Source organism: Pinus tabuliformis, chromosome 8, assembly GCF_031772625.1.
Source record: "Pinus tabuliformis cultivar Carrire ecotype Pingquan chromosome 8, CPIR1, whole genome shotgun sequence".
NCBI classification, from domain to species: Eukaryota; Viridiplantae; Streptophyta; class Pinopsida; order Pinales; family Pinaceae; genus Pinus; species Pinus tabuliformis.
Window position 1 is genome coordinate 1,845,417,537 of NC_142294.1, and position 22,993 is coordinate 1,845,440,529.

The 22,993-nt window shown below is 39.9% G+C and overlaps 1 protein-coding gene across 3 annotated transcripts in view; it reads left to right on the forward strand.

Moving 5' to 3' along the window:
• The window catches only part of LOC149243640 (protein CLT2, chloroplastic-like), a 128,078-nt gene that overhangs the window by 23,379 nt on the left and 81,706 nt on the right, over window positions 1-22,993 (forward strand). For 2 of the 3 annotated variants that reach the window (XM_089374593.1, XM_089374595.1), the window contains 2 exons: window positions 653-798; window positions 1,276-1,313. In XM_089374593.1, the coding sequence (XP_089230719.1) occupies window positions 653-798; window positions 1,276-1,313 (184 nt within the window). Of the gene's footprint in view, window positions 1-652; window positions 830-1,275; window positions 1,314-22,993 lie in introns of all 3 variants that reach the window. The other variant, XM_089374594.1, reaches the window with a different exon arrangement.

Genomic DNA, 22,993 nt, shown 5'->3' on the forward strand with positions numbered 1-22,993 from the left:
TTGTAGTATTCACAATTATCTTGCGATTTTTGAAATCCATTTTTATATTTGCATTGTCAATTCTCAAACAAATCTATGCTAAAATATTGCCTGGAAACTGTTTAGAATTATATTAATGGGGGTCTGTTTCAAGGGACATGATAGAAATTTAATGAACCATATTGGATTTCGAAAAAAAGATTAGGATTGCACCATTGTTGCAAATATCTCTGATTTCCCTCTGCATTTTCAATTTCTCCCCAGTTTTTCAGGTTGTCGATTTATCTGATATTTTCAGAATTCTTTAGGTCTAAGTTTCTTTTTGTTTTCCAATATTTTCCTTGATATTTCTGATAAGTTTATTTGTGGACCCTTGGTGATATAACAATGGACTGCACTTATGTGTTTGAACTTTGGATCCACGTTTAGAAAACATTTTTCTTTTGAACATTGGTTTAAAGAGCTTGCCAATCTCTCTATATTGCAAGTCAGAGCATGAAGTTAAGCTATTTTATTTTATCATTGTACTGTTTATAGTTGCTGCTTGGTATATGTTTGTTTTTGGTATGTTTACTGTTTATGAGATTAAGCAATTAAAAATCAGTTTGTTTTCATATCTGCTATTCACATTGTGTTGCTAGTTTACTCTATAGTTCGCACTTGTGGATTACAGGTATGTGGTCGTTTACTTTTCCATTCTATATTTTCGGTATCATGCCGGCATTGTGACAGATGAAATGCTGGCCTTCCCTAAATTACGTTTTGTTGTGATTGGTTCTCTGGAGGCCATTGGAGTTGCTTCAGGAATGGCAGCAGCAGGTATATACGCATTGCTCTGTAGCAACATATGGTATGCCATATGACAACTGCTACTTTTATATTATTTTGGATCATAATAATATTGAGAGGACATCTTAAAGCATTGATTGCTCCATGGTGTTGTAGAAAGTCACGAGTGTGATAACCTTTTTCATTTCAACTTTCAAAGAGTGCTATGTGTCCTCTTTATTTTTACAATTGGATAATTGAAAGATTTACAAAATCTCAAGAGGATCTAAATTGATCATTCTGTAAAGGATAGGCAGAGATCGTCATTTATCGCTCTCGCCTTTATGTTCTCAAGATTTTTATATTGAACTCCATATTGGTTATGCACACTCACATTTGAGCAGTTTATATAGTTTTCATTTACTGAGATATTTCTTAATAAGAAGAAAGCATTCATGTTTGGAGAATAAAATTTCAATCAATGATGCTAACTGTGGTTTGGGGTTTTGTTTTGGTTGCCATAAGCAGTTAATCTTTCGGGGGCATCAATTCCAATACTGTCCCAGGTAATGCTTTTGTTCTGATTAAATTGTTGTCTTCATTGTTGTGTAGAAAACCAGAGACAAATAGAAGTTAAATATTCTCTTTTGAAGTCCTTTTTATGTTATTTATGACGATTTGTTTAATTATGGTAGAAAATTAACATGCATGAGTGAACAGAAATTTCCTGCATTATGAAAACATTGAACCTTGTGGATATCGATCCTTAACCAGGAGACTTAAATAGGGGTTTCAGTGAGGTACTTGCTTTCTGTTGGTTTCCTGTATGGTGTAAGAATGCGAAAGGAATGTGCTCATAAGCCTGCCTGTGAGAATAGAACAAGAACCTTGTACTTGTGGTCTGTGGATATGGTTCCCTGACAAAAGGATCAAATCAAGTTCTTTGAAGAATACAAAACTGAACCTTGTACTCATGGATATGGGTTCTTAACCAAAAGGCCAAACTGGTGTTCTGCGGTCTCAAGTCCACTTGATAAAAATCATGAGTACAATTTGGTATACATGATGAAATTTGCTGTGGAAATCTATTTCACTTTCCACTTTGTGAGATAGTTGCATTCTTGATAACTGTTTACTTGGGCCTATTTGTTGCATAAAAGTCAAATGGTCTAGAAAGTGTGCATAAAAGTCATAATGTTTGATGGTGCAGTTCTGGTCTGCATGATGAAATTTGTTCTGGAAATCTATTTCACTTTCCACTTTGTGAGATAGGTATGTTACTGCAAAATCTTACACTTCTTGAGATAAAGTCACAAAGCTTGAGTGCAAGACCCTGTGTAACTAAGAGGGACCTGTTAACCCCTCAATTTGCCGCTTGCAAATTTTGGAGGGTGTTGAAATGTAGTGATTGAAGGTCTTCTGGCTTGTGACTTAACCAGTGAAGACCACGAATTAGTCTTTCTCTTACATGGGTGCGAATTCATGAGATAGACTTCAGTTACGATGAGTTGATTTCCAGTTTATTGGAATGGTCCTATATTGCGGGGGAGCGCCCCCCCTCCCTCGATCCCGCTCCCAATCCGCGCTTCGGGCGGGAGCGACTCGGGAGCGCGATCCCTAAAATTTTTTTCGCTCCCTGCCTTTTCGGGAGCGTTTTGCATTTTTTGCAAATTTATTTATTTATTTATAGTAATGTTTGAAATGCAATTTTTTTTGAAAGAAACAAATAATTCTTGAGTGGGGCAGCTTAATGATCAAGTCTGGGCCCTAGTATTGATATGCTATTCATGGTAATGTTAAATTCTTAAAGTAAAAGTGACATTCTCCTTAATATTCATTTTCATCCTTCTACTTCTTAATATTCATTTTCTTCCTTTTACTTAATATTCATTTTCATCCTTTTACTTAAATTTTAACATTACCATGAAATTACTCAGGATGTTTGAGAGTGGTTCCGGCCTCATTGGATTTCATATGGAGAAAGTATAATTTTATATTTCATTCAAAATCCAGCAGACTTATCAGTTTTTCAGGATTTCAGGATTGGGGGATTGCAATGTTTCCATTGAATTTTGTCATGTATTAGGGTATGGAACTCGTATTTAATCAAGAGCACCAATCCCTCTATGTACCTTGATGTTAGTGACATTGGTTGTCGAACTCCTCTATCATGACCCTCCTAAAAATGTACGCATCACTCAAACAAAATCTTGACTTGACATGCCATGCTTGTTCTATCTTATGTTAATGCTTAGAGGGTGATATTAATGACAAAGATCCCTATACAAATACTGAGGTAATGACAAAGATACCTCTGGATATTAATGCTTAGAGGGTGATATTAATGACAAAGATCTTGATTTTCCAACAAGACTAAAAAATTAGACATTTCTCGTGGTGGCAAGAGGCCCAAGCATAAGAAATAGATAATAGATTTACTTCTCTTTTCTAGTTTCTAGTAGCTTTTATAACTATTGACTCTTTCATATTTATTATGATATTTTTTTAAACAATATATGACAATTTAAGTTTGAAGTTGGCAATTATAACTCATTAGTAATGAATTATGAATATGATGCTTCATGAAAGTTGAAAGTTGTTTCATTTCATTTCATGTTAGATATTATTTGTTGTAATGGTTACACTTAGCTTACCAGTACAACTTTGGTGATCAATGATGATAAATGTTATATATTGAATTTTGAAAGCTTGAAACTTTAAGATTGATGAATCATGAGACTCAATATGTTGTATGTTACTATGTTACTGACTTGTGGACGTGGTTGATGAAGATTATAACTTCTAGATGATTGTTGTTGTATGGTTCAATCTATGTTTTTTTTATGTTTTTTATATCTAATTCATTATTCTACATGTTTTTGTTGACATATATGTATCAAAATATAAAAAATATAAAAAATATATGTATTATATAAAAACGCTCCGGGATTCGCTCCCAAACGGGAGCTTCTGAAAATGTCGCTCCCGCTCCCTGCTTTCGTTCCCGCTCCCAAGTAACACTGGAATGGTCATCAAGTTTGCATGCATAGTGTTGGAGCTTCAGTTCGTTGGAGTCTTCTTCAGTTAGAACTTAGACTACAGGATGAGGTAGTAGTGACAAGTTCAGTTAGAATGAGTTGAGAATCCAGTGTTGATTGGAGAGAGAATGAATTAAGTTCTCAGTTAACTCGCGATCACAACTAAAGGAAACTCGTGACACTAGTGTGAACTGATACTCGACTAGGCCTCGTTGCATGCATCGAATTCTATCTATAAAGAGAAGGATGAAGGCACAAGATCATAGATCATTCTTTATTGTGGAATGCACATCAATTGGGGATCAAGAGTGCGCATAGATTTAGGAGCCTAAGTGCGCAAGGATTTAGGAGCCTAAGTGCGCAAGGATTTAGGAGCCAGAGTGTGCAAAGATTGTGGAGCAGGGGATCAGGATTCATAGAGCAAGTCAAGACTATCTTCAACAGAGATCAATTGTGCAGGGCCGAGCTCAAGAGCAGGGCCGAGAACAATTGTAACAATTGTAGAGTTGAGAATAGTGAGGAGAAGCCTAGTGCTCAAAGAACAGTCAGTAAATTACCACAACAAAGAAAACAAGTTTTCCCTTTTGGGTTTCCTAGGTAAAGCAAGCATGTCAATTTTGCGTGCATCTGTTTTTATCTTTGGTGTTTTTCTTCCACTGCTTATTGATTGTTAAGAAACTCTGTATCTTGGTGAAAGTAAATTCGATTTCAGTTTTTAGTTTCCTTGTTTTCAGTAATTCATCTAAGTAGTGCACAGAGTTTCAAGAAAATTAACATGGTATCAGAGCAAAGTTTCGCATAAAGACTAGCACCAAAATTGTTCAGTCAGTGAAGAGCAGTATTGTCAAGAGCAACATGTTGTTTCAAGGATTAAGGCCTGATCACGGTTTAGAGGGAGCTTCAAATTTCTGCTCATGGAAGGAGCAAATGTCAGTGATGTTGGAAGATAATGGGGTGCTAGAATTTGCGCAGAATCAAATAGTTCCACCTCAAGATGCCCAACAGTTGATCTAGCATAACAAGAATGAAACCAAGGCCAAGAGGATCATTCTTGAGGGGGTCAAAGACCATCTTATCCCTCATCTCCATGGGAAGAAGACAACATATGAGATGTGGTCAGCCATCTTAACTTTGTATCAAGGATCCAGTGATGCCGGGAAGCTAGCCTTGAAGGACAAATTGAGACATATCAAGATGAGCGAAGGAGGGCCCATCATTACGTATCTTTCCAAATTCACCCAAGTTTGAGATGAGCTAGTTGGAGTGGTTGAGACTATAGTATACAAAGACCTTGTGAGTCTTGCACTACTAGGACTTCATAAGTCTTGGGAAAATTCCCAGGACGCAGTTAATGGCAGAGAGAATCTTCCCAACTGGGAAAGGATGTGGGGAGGCTGTGTCCAAGAAGAAATCCGGAGGGGGACGATAACTGGAATTTCAACAAAGACAAAGGATGAGGAGAAGTTTGCCTTGGTAGGCAAAGGTAGCAAAGCCAAGGGAAAGAAGGGCCAAGGAGACGTCGAGTCCAGTTAGAAGGGCGACATGAAGAAGAAAGATCTGAGCAAGATCAAATGCTTCCATTGTCACCTGTTTGGGCACTATGCCACTAAGTGTCCTAACTAGAAGAAGGGGTCCATTAAGGACCATGTAGCCACATCAGCTGAGGTAGATGTGTTTTCTTCTCAGTTCGAGAAAGACTCTCCACCGATAGCTTGCATGGAAAGCTCAGTAGGCAGGAGCGTATGGTTCATTGATTTTGGAGCATCCTTCCACATGACTGGCAACAAGGAATATGTTGAAGGAGAAGGACATGAAATTTCACATTGAGCAAGGAGATGATGGCAAGTACTTGACTAGGGGAGTAGGTATTGTCAGTTTTGAGAGGGAGTTTGGTAGCTCTCTCCATGTGAGGGATGCCCTCTATGTTCTAGGCCTTAAGAAGAACCTTGTTTATGTTGCTACCCTAGAAGATAAGGGTTATGATGTCATTATTAGCAGAGGTAAGGCTTACCTCAAGCACTTAGTTTCTGGATCCATGAAGCAGGTTGATGTGAGGATGAAGAATCTTCCTAGGCTGCAGGTTGAGATGAGACGTGCGCAGCCTTGAGCAGCAAGGGAAGAAGTGCGCATAACAGAGACGTGGGGTAGATTTGGCGCAGATGCATGGGGCATTTGCATCACGGGGCACTGCAAATCCTTTAGTAGATAGCCACAGGACTAACACAGTGCGCATTTGACCAACAGGATGTGTGCAAGGGGTGCACACTTGGCAAGTATGCCAAGTCATGTTTTCAGGGCCGAGACATGAAAGCCAAAGGGATTTTGGAGCTGGTACATTCAGATGTATGTGGGCCCTCTCTTCTCCATCGCTCATGAGACACATGTACTATGTCACTTTCATAGATGACTATTCTCAGAAAACATGGATCTTCTTTATGAAGAAGGAAGAGGTCTTCTCTAAGTTCTTGGAGTTTAAGGCCTTGGTTGAAAACCAGACTGGGAAGAAGATCAAAGCATTAAGGAGTGATAATGGCGGGGAAACTGTCTCTAATGCTTTCAGGGACGTGTGTGCCAAAGAGGGCATTAAGAGAGAGCTTACATCACCCCACAACCCTCAATCGAATGGGGTAGTTGAGAGGAAGAATCGCAACATAGTTGGAATAGCCAAGGCCATGTTGCATGACCAGGGGCTACCCATGTTCTGGTGGGTAGAGGCATGCAACATTGCAGTATTTCCACAGAATAAGAGTTCACACAGGGTGCTTGGATGAGTTACATCGGAGGATGCTTTCATAGGAAAGAAACTTGATGTTACACTTTGACATTTTTGGCACCAAAGTTTATTGCCATGTGTCCAAAGGGAGTAGGAAGAAGCTGGAGTCCACAATTGAAAAGGGAATTTTTATGGGTTACAGTGAAGACATCTCAAGCGTACAGGGTGTATATACCATCACTCAAGAAGATAGTTATCAGGAAGGACATGAGGTTTGAGGAGGACAGAGCTTTGAGGGAGTCCTTGGAGTGAGAGTAGGTTGGAGTACCCGAGGAGGAGCTACTCGCTCCCAAGCAGGAGCCTCAACTAGTATCACAGATTGAGTCTCAGCTAGATGACAAGGAGTCATTACATCACGAGGAGGAGAGACCAGGACGAGTGGAGGCAACCACTTAGTCAATGACTCCCAGCATAGGGAGGAAGAGAGCCAAGTGGGTTGAGAGGTTGATTCAGTGGGCCTAGGAGCGAGTTGAGACTCCTAGCTCTTTCAGGCAGGGCAAGCAACCACAAAGGTACACCAGATATATGACATTGATGACTGAGTTATTGGACACAAAGACTTCTTGTTATGACTAATGAGGAGGCAACCTCTCAGTAGGTTTGGTGAAATGCCATGGTGGAGGAATATTCCTCCATCATGAAGAACGATGTCTAGGAGATTGTGCCACAGACAGAAGGCAAATTAGTATTAGGCTCACGCTGGGTGTACAAGGTGAAGCATGGAACAGATGGGAGTGTGGAGAAGTACAATGTTGGGTATGTGGCCAAGGGCTTCTTGCAAGTTGAAGCCATTGATTATGAGTAGACATTCACTCTAGTGGCACGTTATTCATCCATCAAAACTATTCTGGCACTTGCAACACAAATGGGGTGGAAAATCAACCAGATGGATGTGAAGATATCATTCTTCAACGGAGTGGTTGAGGAGGAGATATATCTGGAGCAACCAGAGGAGTTTGAGGCTTTCATCAAAGACACTCATCTATGTTTGCTGAAGAGATCTCTTTATGGGCTCAAGTAGGCACCGAGAGCATGGTACACTCGCATTGATAACTACCTTTGATGATTAAGCCTCACTAAAAGTGAGGCGGATGCCAACCTGTATTATGTCACAGTTGGAGGGTTTCCACTCATTCTAGTGCTTTATGTTGACAATCTTATTTTGACTGTAGTAGACAACTTGATTCAGGATTGCAAGGTAGACATTGTAAGGGAGTTTGTGTTAAAATTGGCAACCAGGGCAAAACTTCATGTGGGTCATCTTATTCATGGCTAATAATATTTTTATTAGATTCCTCTCATCGAGAAGTGTAGGATTGATATAAAGATCATCCGATTCCGATAAGTATTCATGAAGATATGAATTTATTTTGATTATGGAATTATTATCAAGCCGACCTACAACTCATGTAGGCTCAGAAGCCCAACAGTCGCATCTATTCACCCACCAACGTTGTGTATAAATATAAGAGGACTTTTCCTCATTTGCACTCACACTTCTCATCACATCTCTCTCTCTACTGCGCAGAAATGAGTCTCTTCTCTACTGCGCAGAAATGGGTCTCTCTCACACACATGTGAAGCCGGAAGTTGTTGAACCTGAAGTTGCAATTGCAAAAGTAAAGATTGACCTGCATGGCCTAGAAGATCTCCTCTTTGGAACTGCACTATAGGTTCATCTGAACCTCCTCTGAAAGCCACAACTTTTGGTGGTGGAATGAAGTCAATTCGACGAACGGTTTGCAAGATATTGACTGCCCTAGTTTGAAGCCGGAAACTGCTGAAACTGAAGCTGCAACCGCAGAAGTAAAGATTGACCTGCGTGGCCTAGAAGATCTCCTCATATGAACTACGCTGTAGGTTCATCTGAACCTCCTCTGAAAGCTGCAACTTTTGGTGGTGGAATGAAGTCAATCCAACGAACGGTTTGCAAGATATCGACTGCCCTAGTTTGAAGCCGAAAACTGCTGAAACTGAAGCTGCAACTGCAGAAGTAAAGATTGACCTGCGTGGCCTAGAAGATCTCCTCATCTGAACTGCGCTGTAGGTTCATCTGAACCTCCTCTGGAAGCCGCAACTTTTGGTGGTGGAATGAAGTCAATCCGACGGTCGGTTTATGAGATATCGTCTGCCCTAGTTTGATAATGAAGCCGCTAATACTGATGCTGCTAATCTAGGGTTTGCTACTGTTGATATGAATCAGATTTTTTGTACTATTTCTCTCTGCTGAATTATTGAAGATGAAAGAAGATTTGATCAAAGGGTTTCCCCACACATTGTGGGGTTTGTCCCTGGCTAGCCGCCACATCTTGTGTCTCTTGTCTTGGCTTGTTTTCTGTCGATTGTTTAATGTTCTATCTGCACTTTACTTTATGTACATGTGATTGCTAATATGTGGAATATAATAAGAAAAAGAAGTAAACTGTTATAAGCATAGAACATACCATAACTCAATAGTTTGAGATGAAGAACATGGGGCTTATGCACTATTTCCTTTGGTTGGAGGTTTGGCGGGGTGATGGGAAGATTTTTCGTGGGGCAGTGAAGGTACACTACAAAGATCCTCAGGTGGCTTCATATGCAAGGTTACAGGCCCATGACCATGCCTCTAGTCACAAATTGGAGGAAGGTGGACGTTAGCAAAGCAGAGCAAGTAGATGCTACATTATATAGGCAACTTGTTGGGTCGTTTATGTTCTTAGTCAACACACGGGCCTGGCATATGTTTTGAAGTGAACCAATTGAGCTAATTTATGATGGATCCTACCAGAGTTCATTGGGTTGTTGCGAAGCATGTTTTGAGCTATCTCAGAGGCACGATAGATTATGAATTATGGTACAAATAGGTTGATAGAGTGAGGCTTGAGGGCTTCATAGATGCAAATTGGGTATGGAGCTCCACAGATCGGAAGAGTACTTCAGGTTGCGTCTTTAGCATTGGGTCAACAATTGTTTCTTGGTACAATGAGAAGCAGAGATCAATTGCATCAGTTTAGCAGAGGCTGAGTACATGGATGCCAGTTTGGCAGCTTGTGAAATTATCTGGATGAGGAAGTTTCTTGTGGGAATTTTCAAGCAGAGGATGGAACCCACTATGATCCATTGTGAAAATAAGGGTTGCATTAAGCTCTTTGAGAATTCAGTGTTTCTTGATTGCCCCAAGCATATCGAGATCAGGTATCATCATCTCAGGGATTGTTTGCAGAAAGGGATAGCGAAGCTACTGTACATTCCAACAGATGAGTAGGTTGCAGATATGTTGATGAAGGCCTTAGTTAAAGGCAAGTTCCTGTTTTTCAAAGATAAGTAGGGAGTTATACAGAATCCTTCCTTGCTAAGAGGGAGTGTTGAAAATATAGCGATGGAAGGTCTTTTGGCTTGTGCCTTAACCAGTGAAGACCATGAATTAGTCTTTCCCTTACATGAGTGCGAATTCATGAGATAGACTTCAATTATGATGGTTTGATTTCCAATTTACTGGAATGGTCATCAAGTTTGCATGCGGAGTGTTAGAGTTTTAGTTCGTTGGAGTCTTCTTCAGGTAGATTGTCACTACAGGATGAAGTGGCAGTGTCAAGTTCAATTAGAAGGAGTTAAGAATTCAATGTTGATTGGAGAGAGAACGACTTAAGACTCTAGTGTTGATTGGAGAGAGAACATGCTATAACTTTAGTGTTGATTGGAGAGAGAACGAGTTAAGACTTCAGTGTTGATTGGAGAGAGAACAAGTTAAGATTTCAGTGTTGATTCGAGAGAGAACGAGTTAAGTTCTCAGTTAACTCGCAATCACAACTAAAGGAAAGTCATGACACTAGTGTGCACTGATACTCCACTAGGCTTCCTTGAATGCATCGAATTCTATCTATAAAGTGAAGGATGAAGGCACAAGATCATAGATCATTCTTTATTGTGGAATGCGCTTTAGTTGAGGATCAATAGTGCGAATAGATTTAGGAGCCTAAGTACGCAAGGATTTAGGAGCCAAAAGTGTGCAAGTATTTAGGTGCCAAAAGTGCATAAGGATTTAGGAGCCAGAATGCGCAACGATTGTGGAGTAGGGGATCAGGATTCATAGAGCAGGTTGAGACTATCTTAAGTAGAGATCAATTTTGCAGGGCCAAGAACAATTGTAGAGTTGAGAATAGTGAGGAGAAGCCTAGCACTTTCTCAGAGATAGATAGCCAGTTGCAGTAGCAACATGAATTGTAATAGATCCATTTGATCAAAGAACAATCAATAAAATAACACAACAAAGAAAGCAAGTTTTCCCTTTTGGGTTTCTTGGGTAAAACAAGCATGTTAATTTTGTGTGCGTGTGTTTTTATCTCTGGTATTTTTCTTTCGCTACTTATTGATTGTTAAGAAACTCTGTATCTTGGTGAAAGTAAATTTGGTTTCAGTTTTCATTTGCCATGTTTTCATTAATTCATCTAAGTAGTGCACAAAGTTTCAAGAAAATTAATAAAGGGTTAGGGACCAACACATTTCATTAGGCTGGAGGTTCAAAGACATACAGATATAGGTTGGGATTTGGTTCCCAGGGAGAATAGTTTAAGGGGTTAATTCAGTGATGATTCGGACACAATTTTACTTAGATTGGAGATAGTTGCTATTTCTAGCAGGTTCTTTACTTTGTCGGAGGCAGAGTGTTAGATTTTGTTACCATGTATGATTTATTTTCTCTACAATTCTTTTATACTTAGAAAAGTATTTATACTCAAATAAATTCTGAAATTGCTGGACATAAACATGTTGATTTCTGGTAGCATCGGATGTACTCTTAGCCTCAAAATTTGCAGGGAGGCTAGGACACATTTATTCCACAATACCCATAAATTGTTCTGGGAAATTCTACCTAGAGATGGTTTTATTGAAATAATTAATTATTTTTAATGGGTGCCTAAGTCTAAACTTAGGAAATTAAAATAATTAAAGGGTATTAATCAAACTGAGGGTGAAACTTCTAGAAGAAGACAGAGATCGAGTCCAAATGATCTGAGCCATTGATTAGAATCTAATCTGGGTCGTTGATTACTCAACTGGAGGATTATAAGGACTTCGATGGGCATTTGGAAGACACATTGGAGAGAGATCAAGAGATCAAATTTCTCAGAGAGGGTAGCGCAACAGTTGCTAGAGAGAAGATTGAAGTGATTTCTTGCAATGAGGGGCATGGATAGTTCCGGTTGGATTGTTTTCCTGATTCAGGAATATATCGCAGAGGAGGCAGAGAGAGATCTAGAAGAGGCAGCGCAGAGGCCATGCTGGGCAGCGTAAGGCGAAGCAGAGGCAGCGCAGAGCTTCAGAGGGAGTTCGAATTCCAGCCAAGAGAGACGAGTTTCAGTGGAGGATGCCAGGGTGTGAGACCGGAAGGCCTAAAGTTCGAATCTCTAGACAGCAGGAGATCCAGGAAGAGGTGACACAGATCCCGAGAGGGGCTGACACAAAATTGTGTAGGCTGACACTGTAGCTGCACAGAGCCAATGTGGGGCTAGCAATCTAGGGCCTGGATCAGTCGTGGATCACCAGTGATAGTGTGAGGTATATGTTATGAGTAAATAATTCATAATATAGTAATAAATTAATAATTAATTAATTAAATTAGGAATTAATATTAATTATGTAAGTAAAAGGTCAAAAGCAATGACCAATCAACCCTCGTGACTAATCAATGCTTATTTAGGCACACAGTTCGAGGGAAAGTAAACCACCATTTATATTATTATATCAATACAATTACTTACCTACTTTAGAACACAAAATCTACAAACAAACATTCCAGTTGCATAATGATTTTATTCACCAGTGGTATCGAAGCGAACGATCTTCTTGCCTGGCAATCACCGATCTTCATCTCCGCTGCGTCATCCGTCATTTCCCCCGTTTTGCTACCTCGGATGCATCATTCTTCTCACCACCGTCATCCTTCATTTCGGCCATCATCCTTCATTTCCGCCGTCGTGCCCGCTGCCTCAGCTTTCGTTTTGTTTCCTCGCTGTTCGTACCTGTACCGCTTGGCCCTATCACCATTCTATCGTTAAACCGTGCCATATTCGCTTTCGTGCCTGCTGCCCCGGCTCTGGTTGTGCTTGCTGCACCGTGTCCTGTTTGGCCGTTCTGTTTGCACCCTCGTTGTGTCATCCGCTGCCCGTTGACTGTTAGACGACCTGCAATTTCAGCGAACCCCAATCGTCATGTCCCTCCGTCCCATCGTATATACATTGCCGTCGTTTTAATTTAAGTCAATTAAATTAAATTGATTAATTTAAATTAATTGAATTAAATTAATTAATTTAATAAAATTGAATTAAATTAATTGAATTATATAAAAAAAATTATATATAAATATATATTAATTAATTAAAATTAAAAAAAATAGGGTCTACAAGGAAAAAGAGGAACAAAATGGCAAATAGTAATAATGACGATAATTCGAAGAAATTCCAAGAAGATCTCGATAGAGTGCGCAGACGCCTTGACGAGGTCGAAAGAAAGCAAGACGATTTCGGGGTTCGTCAAAACGAAATGGCAGGGGATATCATAGTGATGAAGAACATGATGAGCCAGTTTATGGGAGGAGCCAACCCACCTTTTAATCCCTTAGAGATGCAAAGTCCAAAAACTCTAGAAGGCGAAATTTTAGTACCATAAGGGAAGGATTTAGTACCATACGAAGTTCTCCGACAAGGATTACCTCAAAATTAAAAGAGAATTACCAAAATATGATGGTAAGGACCATAAAGGTGCCATTGTATGGGTAAATAAGATGGACACCATTTTCGGAGCAAATCCACCAATAGGTGAACAAGAAAAGGTCATGACCGCATCCAACTACCTAGAAGTAGAAGCATATGATTGGTTCCTATGGTGGTCTAACAAATGTGCAACTCGCTCGTTCAATTGGCAAAATTTTAAAAACGCCTTGTTAAAACGATTTCATGATGAAGAAGAGGATGATGTTTATGAAAGATTCGTTCACCTCAAACAGAAGGGATTGGTAAGTGAATACACGCATGAATGGGAAGTGTTAGCGATAAGGCAAAGGGGATTCTCAGATGAAGAGCTATTAAAAATGTATCATTGTGGCCTTAAGGATTACATTCGGGAAGAATTAAAATTATATAAACCCCAAACCATTGAAGATGCCAAACACGCAGCCATAATTATTGAGAGAAAATATAAGCTCAGAATGTCATCATTCAGGGAAGACGAAGATCAACAACAACACTCGGGAAGAAAAGAAACTAACAAATGTAGGTATTGTGGAGACAAATGGACATCATGACACAAATGCCTTAATAAGAAACTGTATACTTATGAAGTCGAGAAGGAATCAAACACTTCAAGTAACGATCTAGGAAAAAAAATAAAAAGGAAAAGTAGTTGTCGCAAATGTGGAGAAAATTGGACACCATGCCATAAATGTGAAGACGCATCCCTGCACTACTATAAAATAGTAGATGGGAAGCAAATTGAGATACAAGAACATGATGAAGGAATCGTTGTCACACACAGTGGAGATTCAGATTCCGAGGAACCATCATTAGCTGTAATTTCATGTGATTGGAAAAACATTGATGAAAATAGTAACTCTTTCACAGATCAAGAACAACAAGCAACTACAAAATACGTTCCACCACATCTTCGGAAGAAGAGCCAATTCCCAAAAAAGAACATGAAACTTACTACTCCATCAACAAACATGAGAAGGAATCTATGTCCTAAAACCCTAAGGCTCAAAGGACTCATAAAAGATAGAAATGTCGATATACTTATATTTTCTGGTAGTACTCACAATTGTATATACATTGATCTTGCTAAACAACTTGGTCTTTGTATATGCCCAATTGTTAAAATTGGCAACTAGGGCCAAACTCCATGTGGGTCATCTTATTAATGGAAGTTGATATTTTTCTTGGATCCCTCTCATCGAGAGGTGTAGGATTGATCCAAAGATCATCCGATTCTGATAAGTATTCATGGAGATATGAATTTATTTGTGTTATGGGACAATTCGTCAAGGTCGGCTAGCAACCAAATAACCCCCTCTTGTGCCCTATGTTTTAGTATAAATAGAAGAGGACTTTAAGTCATTTGATACACACTCACTCTTGTGATCTCTCTTTATCCTTTTTTTGGGTTTGATGAAGATGAGATCTAGAGGGAGTGCCCTAGGATATATGCTGGCCTAATGATGCCCTAATTAGCAGTAAAAGGAAGAAGCCTCATGATGCCCTAATGCCCTAAGGAAGATCAAATCACAACCATGGAAGGAGATACTCTATAACGTTGTCAAGAAGGTGAAGGATGATTCCATTACGCTTCAAGGAGAGGCCTATATGCTAAGCAACCTAACGTTTTCCTGAAGGGGTCATATCTGCAGAGAAAAAAGACTCCTAGGCTGCAGTCAATGAGGGTTTCATAGGCACCAAAAGGAGGCATGTATTCGCTGTAAAGAGAAAGGCTTGACAAGCTCTAACCACAGTCCAATCAAGTGTCACATTCTGGTGCCCTAGACGCAGTCAAGGGAGAGATGCACACACAATCAAGGAAGAGAGTTATATGCTGTCCAAGGAAGGGATTTAATCCGCAATTTTAACGCAGTCAAGAGGCCCAATCTAGGAGCTCTAATTCGCAGTTTGATGAGGCTCCTATCTGCCCTAACAACAGTCCAAGAAGGAGGTTCAAGCCACTGCTAACAAGGTTCTTAGCAGTTGTCAAATTGTCCATTAAACTGCTGTCCAAACAGAAGTTTAAGATGCGTTTCGGTATGCCCTCATCCGCTGTCAAATGAAGGCTAGTGTTGCCCTTTGTCATAGTCCTAATGGAGGACATCCTGGCTGCAGCAAATATAGGAGGAAAACCTTAATTGAAGGAGCCCTTATCTATGTATGAAAGGACCCTTAGACACAGCAAGGAAAGTGGATCTAAAACTGTAGCAAGAGTTATTGTATTACAGTAAGATGCTATAGGTGGCAGCATATATGTTTGGACATGATTTGTTCCTAGGACTATTTACTTGGTTGGTGAATAAAAGTGCTGACAGCAAACAACGTTGTAACAAGATTATGTCTGGGTATGTATAAAGGGTTCATGAGATCTGTTGGAAAAATCTCTTGCTACAGCGATCGACTTTGCTAGGCTGCAAGCCATAGCAAGCAACTAAGGCTGTTCCATGATAGAGCTACAGTATTGCCGTATGCAGCGTGTAGGTGACAGCAAGACAGTTGTGCAACTCATGAAGTGTAGCATAGCAGTCATTGAGTACAGATCAATGATGGTGCAGCATTGAGTGCAGATCAGGGATGAGTACAACATTAGGTGCAAATCTGTGATAAGAGCAGCTCAATGATTGGAGCAGCACAATGACAGGAGCAACAACATGAAGTGCATAGCATGGTCATTAGGTCCAACACTGTGATGATAAGTGCAGCATGGTGCAGCACGGTGAGGTGCAACAAGTGGATGAGATGCAACACTATGATAGGTGAAGAAGTCACCTTGGAGAATCAGTTGAAGCAGCATGTCTTCAACTGATCTCATGTAGATATAGAAAGTCAAACTGTTGACTTCTGATGTAAATGTACTATCTCTCTCTCTCTGCTGAACTATTGAAGAACATAGAAGAATAATTGATCAAGGGTTTCCCCACATTGGGGTTTGTCCCTGGCTAGCACCACATCTTGTGTCCTCTTGTCTTGGTTTGTCTTTTGCGATTTATGTTTATGTTCTATTTGCAGTTTACTTTAACGCTGATGTGATTGCTAATCTGGAAAAGATATTGAGCTAACTATGAAAATTGAAATAAATTGCTCTAAGCATAGAACATACCCAAAATTAACACCAATCAAGGCCTGTCCATGTCTGTTGCACTGGAAAGAAAATCAAGGAAATAGGAGAATGTCAAAAAGTTTCGATCCAAATACAAGAGCTAAAGCCACAAACAGATCTATTTGCCCTACCACTCAAAGAAATGGATGTAGTTCTAGGTGCAAAATGGTTAATACAACTAGGGAGTTATACTACAAACCTTGAAGAACAATTGATGGAGTTTAATTGGCAAGGACGAAATTATAAATTAAATGGTATTAATGCTTCTAGCTCCAAGGAAGGTACAAGTACTCGTGAAGAATGCACCAGTCAATGAAAGGATGCCAATCCATCGCAACAATGTTCAACTAGAGAAAACCCTTTTGGTTGTGCTTTGAGGACAAAGCATCTCTAAAGGGGGTGACAATGTTATGAATAAATAATTCATAATATAATAATGAATTAATTAAATTAGGAATTGTTGACACCTAATCATTGGGATTGGGTGAAGACTTGTAAATAATGTAAATAGTAATGGAAAATAAAGAGCCACAGGAGGTGAAGCCCAAGAGTCACTCCCTCATGTATATAACCATGAGTAATCTTAATAAATAAACACAATTCATTTTGGAGGAGTTACCTCCTGGCCTGACATGGTATCAGAGCCAACTCCATTTTTGGCATTCCAGTCTGCCCCTGTAACTCCTTTTTGCCATTTTTTCTTTGCAGTCTATCCTATGCCCCTCTCTTTTGACAGAAAATCTGTTCTGCCATGCATAATGCCTGCCATCCTCTGTCCCTGTGCGCTCGGTGCCTTGAGTACTAAATAAAGAAGGCGCAGTGATTGAATGTTGAACGATTTATTTTCTGCTTGTTGTGCATTGAATGGGCTATCGCCGAGACTGCTATAGGAAAACCAATCACAGTGGGAGTCGAGATGCTAATGTTTATTGAAATCGTGACTGTGTTGGCATGTAGGCCTCTCCTTTGGTTGCTGCGTCCTGCAATTTATTTTTTTTATTGTTTTTGCTCCATACTCCTCACATTCTCCGGTCCCTTGACTGTGCTCCCACAACACCCTTGACGCTCTGCACACCCAATTTTTAATAATTCGCTCCCAATGCATTTGTGTGAGTCGAAAGGCCCCGGTTATCATTGCCTGTGTTGTCGCGGTTGGAAAACCCACAAGGAGGATTGATAGATTGATTCATTGTGGGTGCGGGTGCGTGGTGTTCTTGCAGGGTATTTTTGTTTTTGGTCTTTGTCAAGGATTTATCTGCACCAAGCTCTAAATTCTCTGAAAACATCCCTGTGGACAGATTCATTAAGTGATTGGGCATCCGTATTATTCCTACTCGAGGTTTGACTGTTCAAATCTCCCCACTACGTTGCCGCTCCCATACGCGACCCTCCCACTTGGATTCCAAATGCTGCATACGCTCCTCACTGATTTGCGTGCTCCTGGTATCTCCCACTGCGCGATGGTGTGGCATACCATTCCGCTGGCCTCCATATAATTGGCCCCTCCACCATATCCCAAACGCTGCTCATAGTCGGCTCCCATACGTAGTCGGCCCACTCGACTTCAACACTCCCTCCTCGCTCCCTATGTTGAATGCTTTAATACCTACACATTCAACCTTTCGCCAAATACACCCTCTCCCCATTAATACCTCCCCATATATTCCCTTTCCCATATAACCCTCCCCCACATAATACCTCCGTCCAAAAAAAAATATACATCAGAATAGAAGTGATTTTTTTTTCACAATATATTACCAGCAGAAGTATTTTTTTATAGTACACATATTTTAAAATGCATTCATTGATATCTATTGTGGGAGTGGTTCCCACCGGGAAGGAGAACTATCCTGAGTGGTCTCGGAAGATCAAACATACTCTCATTTTCAGTGAGTTGTGGAAAGGATTTTGTGTAGGAGAAGGAGATAATGAACTTGCAAATCCTACCTCAGACAAGGAATTCACCATTTGGGAAAACAAGAACAACAAGGCCTATGCCTTGATTGCAGCATCTGTAAATGAAGAGGTGAGTTGCTATATTTCACCATTTTCAAATGCTTTTGAAGCCCTACAGAAGTTGAAGGAACTCTATGATTGACACTCTGTGCTTGAAGTTGTCCAATTGATGATTAAATTGTTCAGTCTTGAATTACAAAATGATGATCCTCTTGCTCTTGCATCAGAAGTAAAATTTATTATGCATGATATCAAAGTCACTAATGTTGAACTAGACATTCCTCTGATAGCTTTTGTCAAGGCACTTTATCCCACTTATTCAAATTATCTTGAGTCATTGCAAACAAATGGAAACCTCAAAGAAATTACCTTTGACTCCCTTGTAAATAAATTTGCTGAGAGAGAGAAAGCTTTTGGGAAGAAGACAACTCCTCAGTTTTCTGAAGAAGCTGTATGTCTTGCACATAGAGAGAAGAATCATGCTCAAGATTCTTCTAGAGGAAGAGGTGGTTGAAGAGGAAGAGGAAGAAGAAATTTCAGAGGCAGGGGGGGCAGACACTCTCAAGGAGAAAAGTCTGATCTTCATTGCATACGTTGCAATAGAGATGGATCACATGATGCATCCACATGCAAGTTGCCTTGGGACAGAATTGAGCAAGAAAGAAATCAACCCAAAGGTAAAACCAATGACAAAGAGAAAGGTAAAGCACCTGAATCCGCTCACTATGTTGTGGCACATTGTAATATTGGAGTAAATGAAGACTTGTTTAATGCTTCACTTGCTTCTTGGAAAAATGATTGGTTGCTTGATTCAGGAGCAACTTGCCACATGACTTTTAGAAAATATTTTTTTGAAGAATTTACTGACAGTGTTGATGGAGTAGTATACTTTGCAGACAAATCAAAACTCAAGCCATCAGGGCTTGGCACAATCAGGCTCAAATTGCGTAGTCTTCTAGACTTTCTTCTGCATGATGTTTTATATCTCCCACAGCTGAGCAAAAACTTGCTATCCTTGGTCCACATCCACTAGCAAGGACACTCCGTTCATATGTTTGATGGCAAGGTTGAGGTGAGAAAAGCATCAAATCACTCACTTGTCATGATGGGGATAGAAGAAGAAAAACTTCTCAAGCTACGAGGTACCTTTGCTCGTGCACAAAATGATGAAGGTACATTTCCATCAAATCTATTATGGCATGCTAGATTTGGACACTTGAACTATGACAACCTTCGCTTGTTGAAGACAAATGGTGTTACTGGTTTGCTTACAATTCCTAGGAAACTTAAGCGATGTGATGCTTGCATTCTAGTAAAACATAACAAACAATCTTTTTATGATTCACATTCCAGAGCACATAGAAAACTTGAACTCATTCATTCAGATTTATGCGGTCCAATGCCTGTTCCTTCTGCAAATGGAAACAAATATATGATGACATTTATTGATGACTACACCAGAATGTGTTGGGTTTATTTATTGAAGAACAAATCTGATTCTTTTCAAACATTCAAGAACTTTCATACATGAATTGAAAATGATGCACAATCCCATATTGGCTCTATTCGCACTGATAATTGAAAAGAATACACTTCAAATGAATTTGAAAACTATTTTCACCAACATGGGATCAAACATCAGACAACTGGGCCTTATAATCCCCAACAGAACGAAGTAGCTGAAAGAATGAATAGGACAATCTTAAATATGGTACGTTCCATGATGTTTTTCAAGAATGTAAAATTGGTGTTTTGGGCTGATGTAGTTCTATGTGCTTGTTGGCTTAAGGGGGCCTGACCCAGGTTCAGAGTTGTTCGCGCCAACCAACAAAACCTTAACTGCTGGCCCTTTCGGCAACAACCTGTAGTCTCACCCAAAGCAGTATTGGGGGATGCTAGAACCAGGTTTCTGCATTCAAGGACATGTGATAAGTGGTTCTTAAGCTCCCATAGCTCAGATCTGCCTTTGCGCAGATCGGTAGTCTGCTATGACTCGTCACTGCAACTCTAAGAAACCGGCTTCTAGACCTTCACGAAGGTCTACGATTAGTCTTTTCGGACCCTAAACAGGGAAATTGTCCACTTTCGCGCATTCATTAATAACCCTAAAGTCTGACTTCGCGCAGATCTATCCAATTCATTAGAAATGGTAACATAAATAACCCTTATTTTCAAAGAAATGTATAATTACTTAAGTCATGCATAAATAAGATAGATTCAGTGGTTTCACGCAACATTTATTCATTATTCCATAGAAAGCACATCATAAAGCGACAAATCATAACATAAACAGAATCAACAGTAATGCTAAGATTGCAAGATAATTCTTCAAAATCAGTCTTTATTGATCTTCGACATTCATATTACAGACTCTTTCACCTTGCGCACTCAGCCGCAGGGGTCCGTGCACTCAACTGTGAACTTATCAAGGTCTCCTGCGTACTCAGCTGCAGGAGCCTTCACCTTTCGCTTAAGTACAAGAAGCAAAGCCTTCCTGCCTTAGCACTTGCCAAAACAGTCTCTATCTTGACTTAGCCTACTTACTTCTCTCTTCTAGACTCGCTATGACTCAAATATATAGCATTCTCAATACAATACCATGGTCCGCAGACCATGGGTGAGTCTCCAAACTGACTTATTTACTTACCCAAACAAGGGGCTAAGACCCTTTTGACTCCTATCTACATGCGCTCTTCGCATCCACATCTCGCGGAGACTTTACATCTTTTACAAAATCTTATACAAAACTTGGGTTAACTAACCCCAAAACTAACACTAGGGGCCCTATCCCAACAATGTTGTATATGTAAAGAATAACTGTCCATATAATGCTATTAGAAACAAAACTCCTTATGAAATGTGGTATGGCCACATTCCTTCGGTAAAGCATCTCAGGGTCTTTGGTTCCACCTGTTATGCCTTGATACCAAAGGTACATAGAAACAAACTTGGTGCAAGGAGTCGTAAGTGTATCTTCTTGGGGTATTCAAATACCTCCAAAGCATACCGTCTCTATGATGAAGTTAATAAAAAGTTTGTTGTATCTAGAGATGTAATCTTTCTTGAATCTTCCAAAGCTGACAATGTTGTTGAGCGGCAACTTGATCGCTTGGATAGATTCAGACATGCAAAATCATTTCAAGAATTTGATAATCAAATTCCACATCTTGAAGGGGGGATTCCTATACTGGATCAATCTGTGGAATCTTCTTTTGAAGCACTCTCTCCCCCACATGAAACTCCAACCACTGATGATACTTTGAGTGATGTGATTGATAGAATTGGGAGACTCAATCTTGATTCAGTCCCAACTCAATCAACTGAGCAACCTGGACCATCTTAGAAAGGTCTCCAAAAGTGGCTGACAAAGACACTTGAAAGTGTTCATCCTGATGAGGTTGGAAAGACAGGAACAAGAAATTCAACCAGGCAAAATGGAGGTGATGTAGATGATTTTGATTCACCTGTTGATATGGATGTTTCTTATGATTGTGAACTGAATTTGTCTACAGATTTTGAACCAACTTCCTTCAAAGAAGCCGCTTCTCATGATGAATGGAAAGAAGCGATACAAAAGGAGTATAATGCTTTGATAAAGAATGGCACTTGGAAGCTCGTTGATCCACCATTGGGAACCAAACCAATTGGGGTCTACAAGAACAAGTATAAAGCTGATGGCTCACTTGACAAGCACAAAGCCAGGCTTGTGGAAAAAGGTTTTGCACAGAAGGAAGGGGTCGATTATGATGAAACTTTTGCCCCCACAGCAAAATGGGCTACCATCCGGACACTCGCCCTAGTAGCTCAGAACTGTTGGAAAGTCCATCAAATGGATGTAAAATCTGCTTTCTTGAATGGAGATCTGAAAGAGAATGTTTTTATGTCCCAGCCTGAAGGATTTTCTGTGAAGGGACATGAACATAAAGTATGCAAACTTGTGAAATCCTTGTATGGCCTCAAGCAAGCACCGCGAGCCTGGTATGAAAAGTTAACTGAGCATTTTCTGAAACTCAACTTCAAACATTATGATCTTGATGATGCAACTTTGTTTGTCAAGAAAGTTGGCAAAACAATTGTATATCTTGTGGTATATGTAGATGATCTTTTGATTACAGGGAACAATGAGAGCTACATTGCATCCATAAAGAAGGAACTGAGGAAAGGTTTTGAAATGACTGACTTGGGCTATGTTCACTACTATTTTGGTATTGAAGTAACTCAACATCCAAAGTCTATATTCCTTTCTCAAAAGAAGTACATTGGAGATCTGTTGAATAGGTTTGGCATGGCTGAGTGCAATCCTCTGACTACTCCAATGGAACAAAACTTAAAGCTCACATCCATTGAAGGAAAAGAATTTGAGGATGCAACAAAGTATAGACAACTTGTAGGAAGTCTCAACTACCTGACTACTACCAGACCAGACATTTCGTTTGCTGTTGGAATCCTCTCTAGGTTTATGCAAAAGCCTTGTGAGGGACATTGGTCTGCTGCAAAAAGAGTTCTAAAGTACTTGAAGGGAACCCAAGAATTTGGACTCAAGTATACATAGGTGGGCGACTTCAGCTTGATTGGATACTCTGATTCAGACTTCGATGGAGACACAGACAGTGGGGTATCTACTTCAGGTTATGTTATGAGTCTTGGA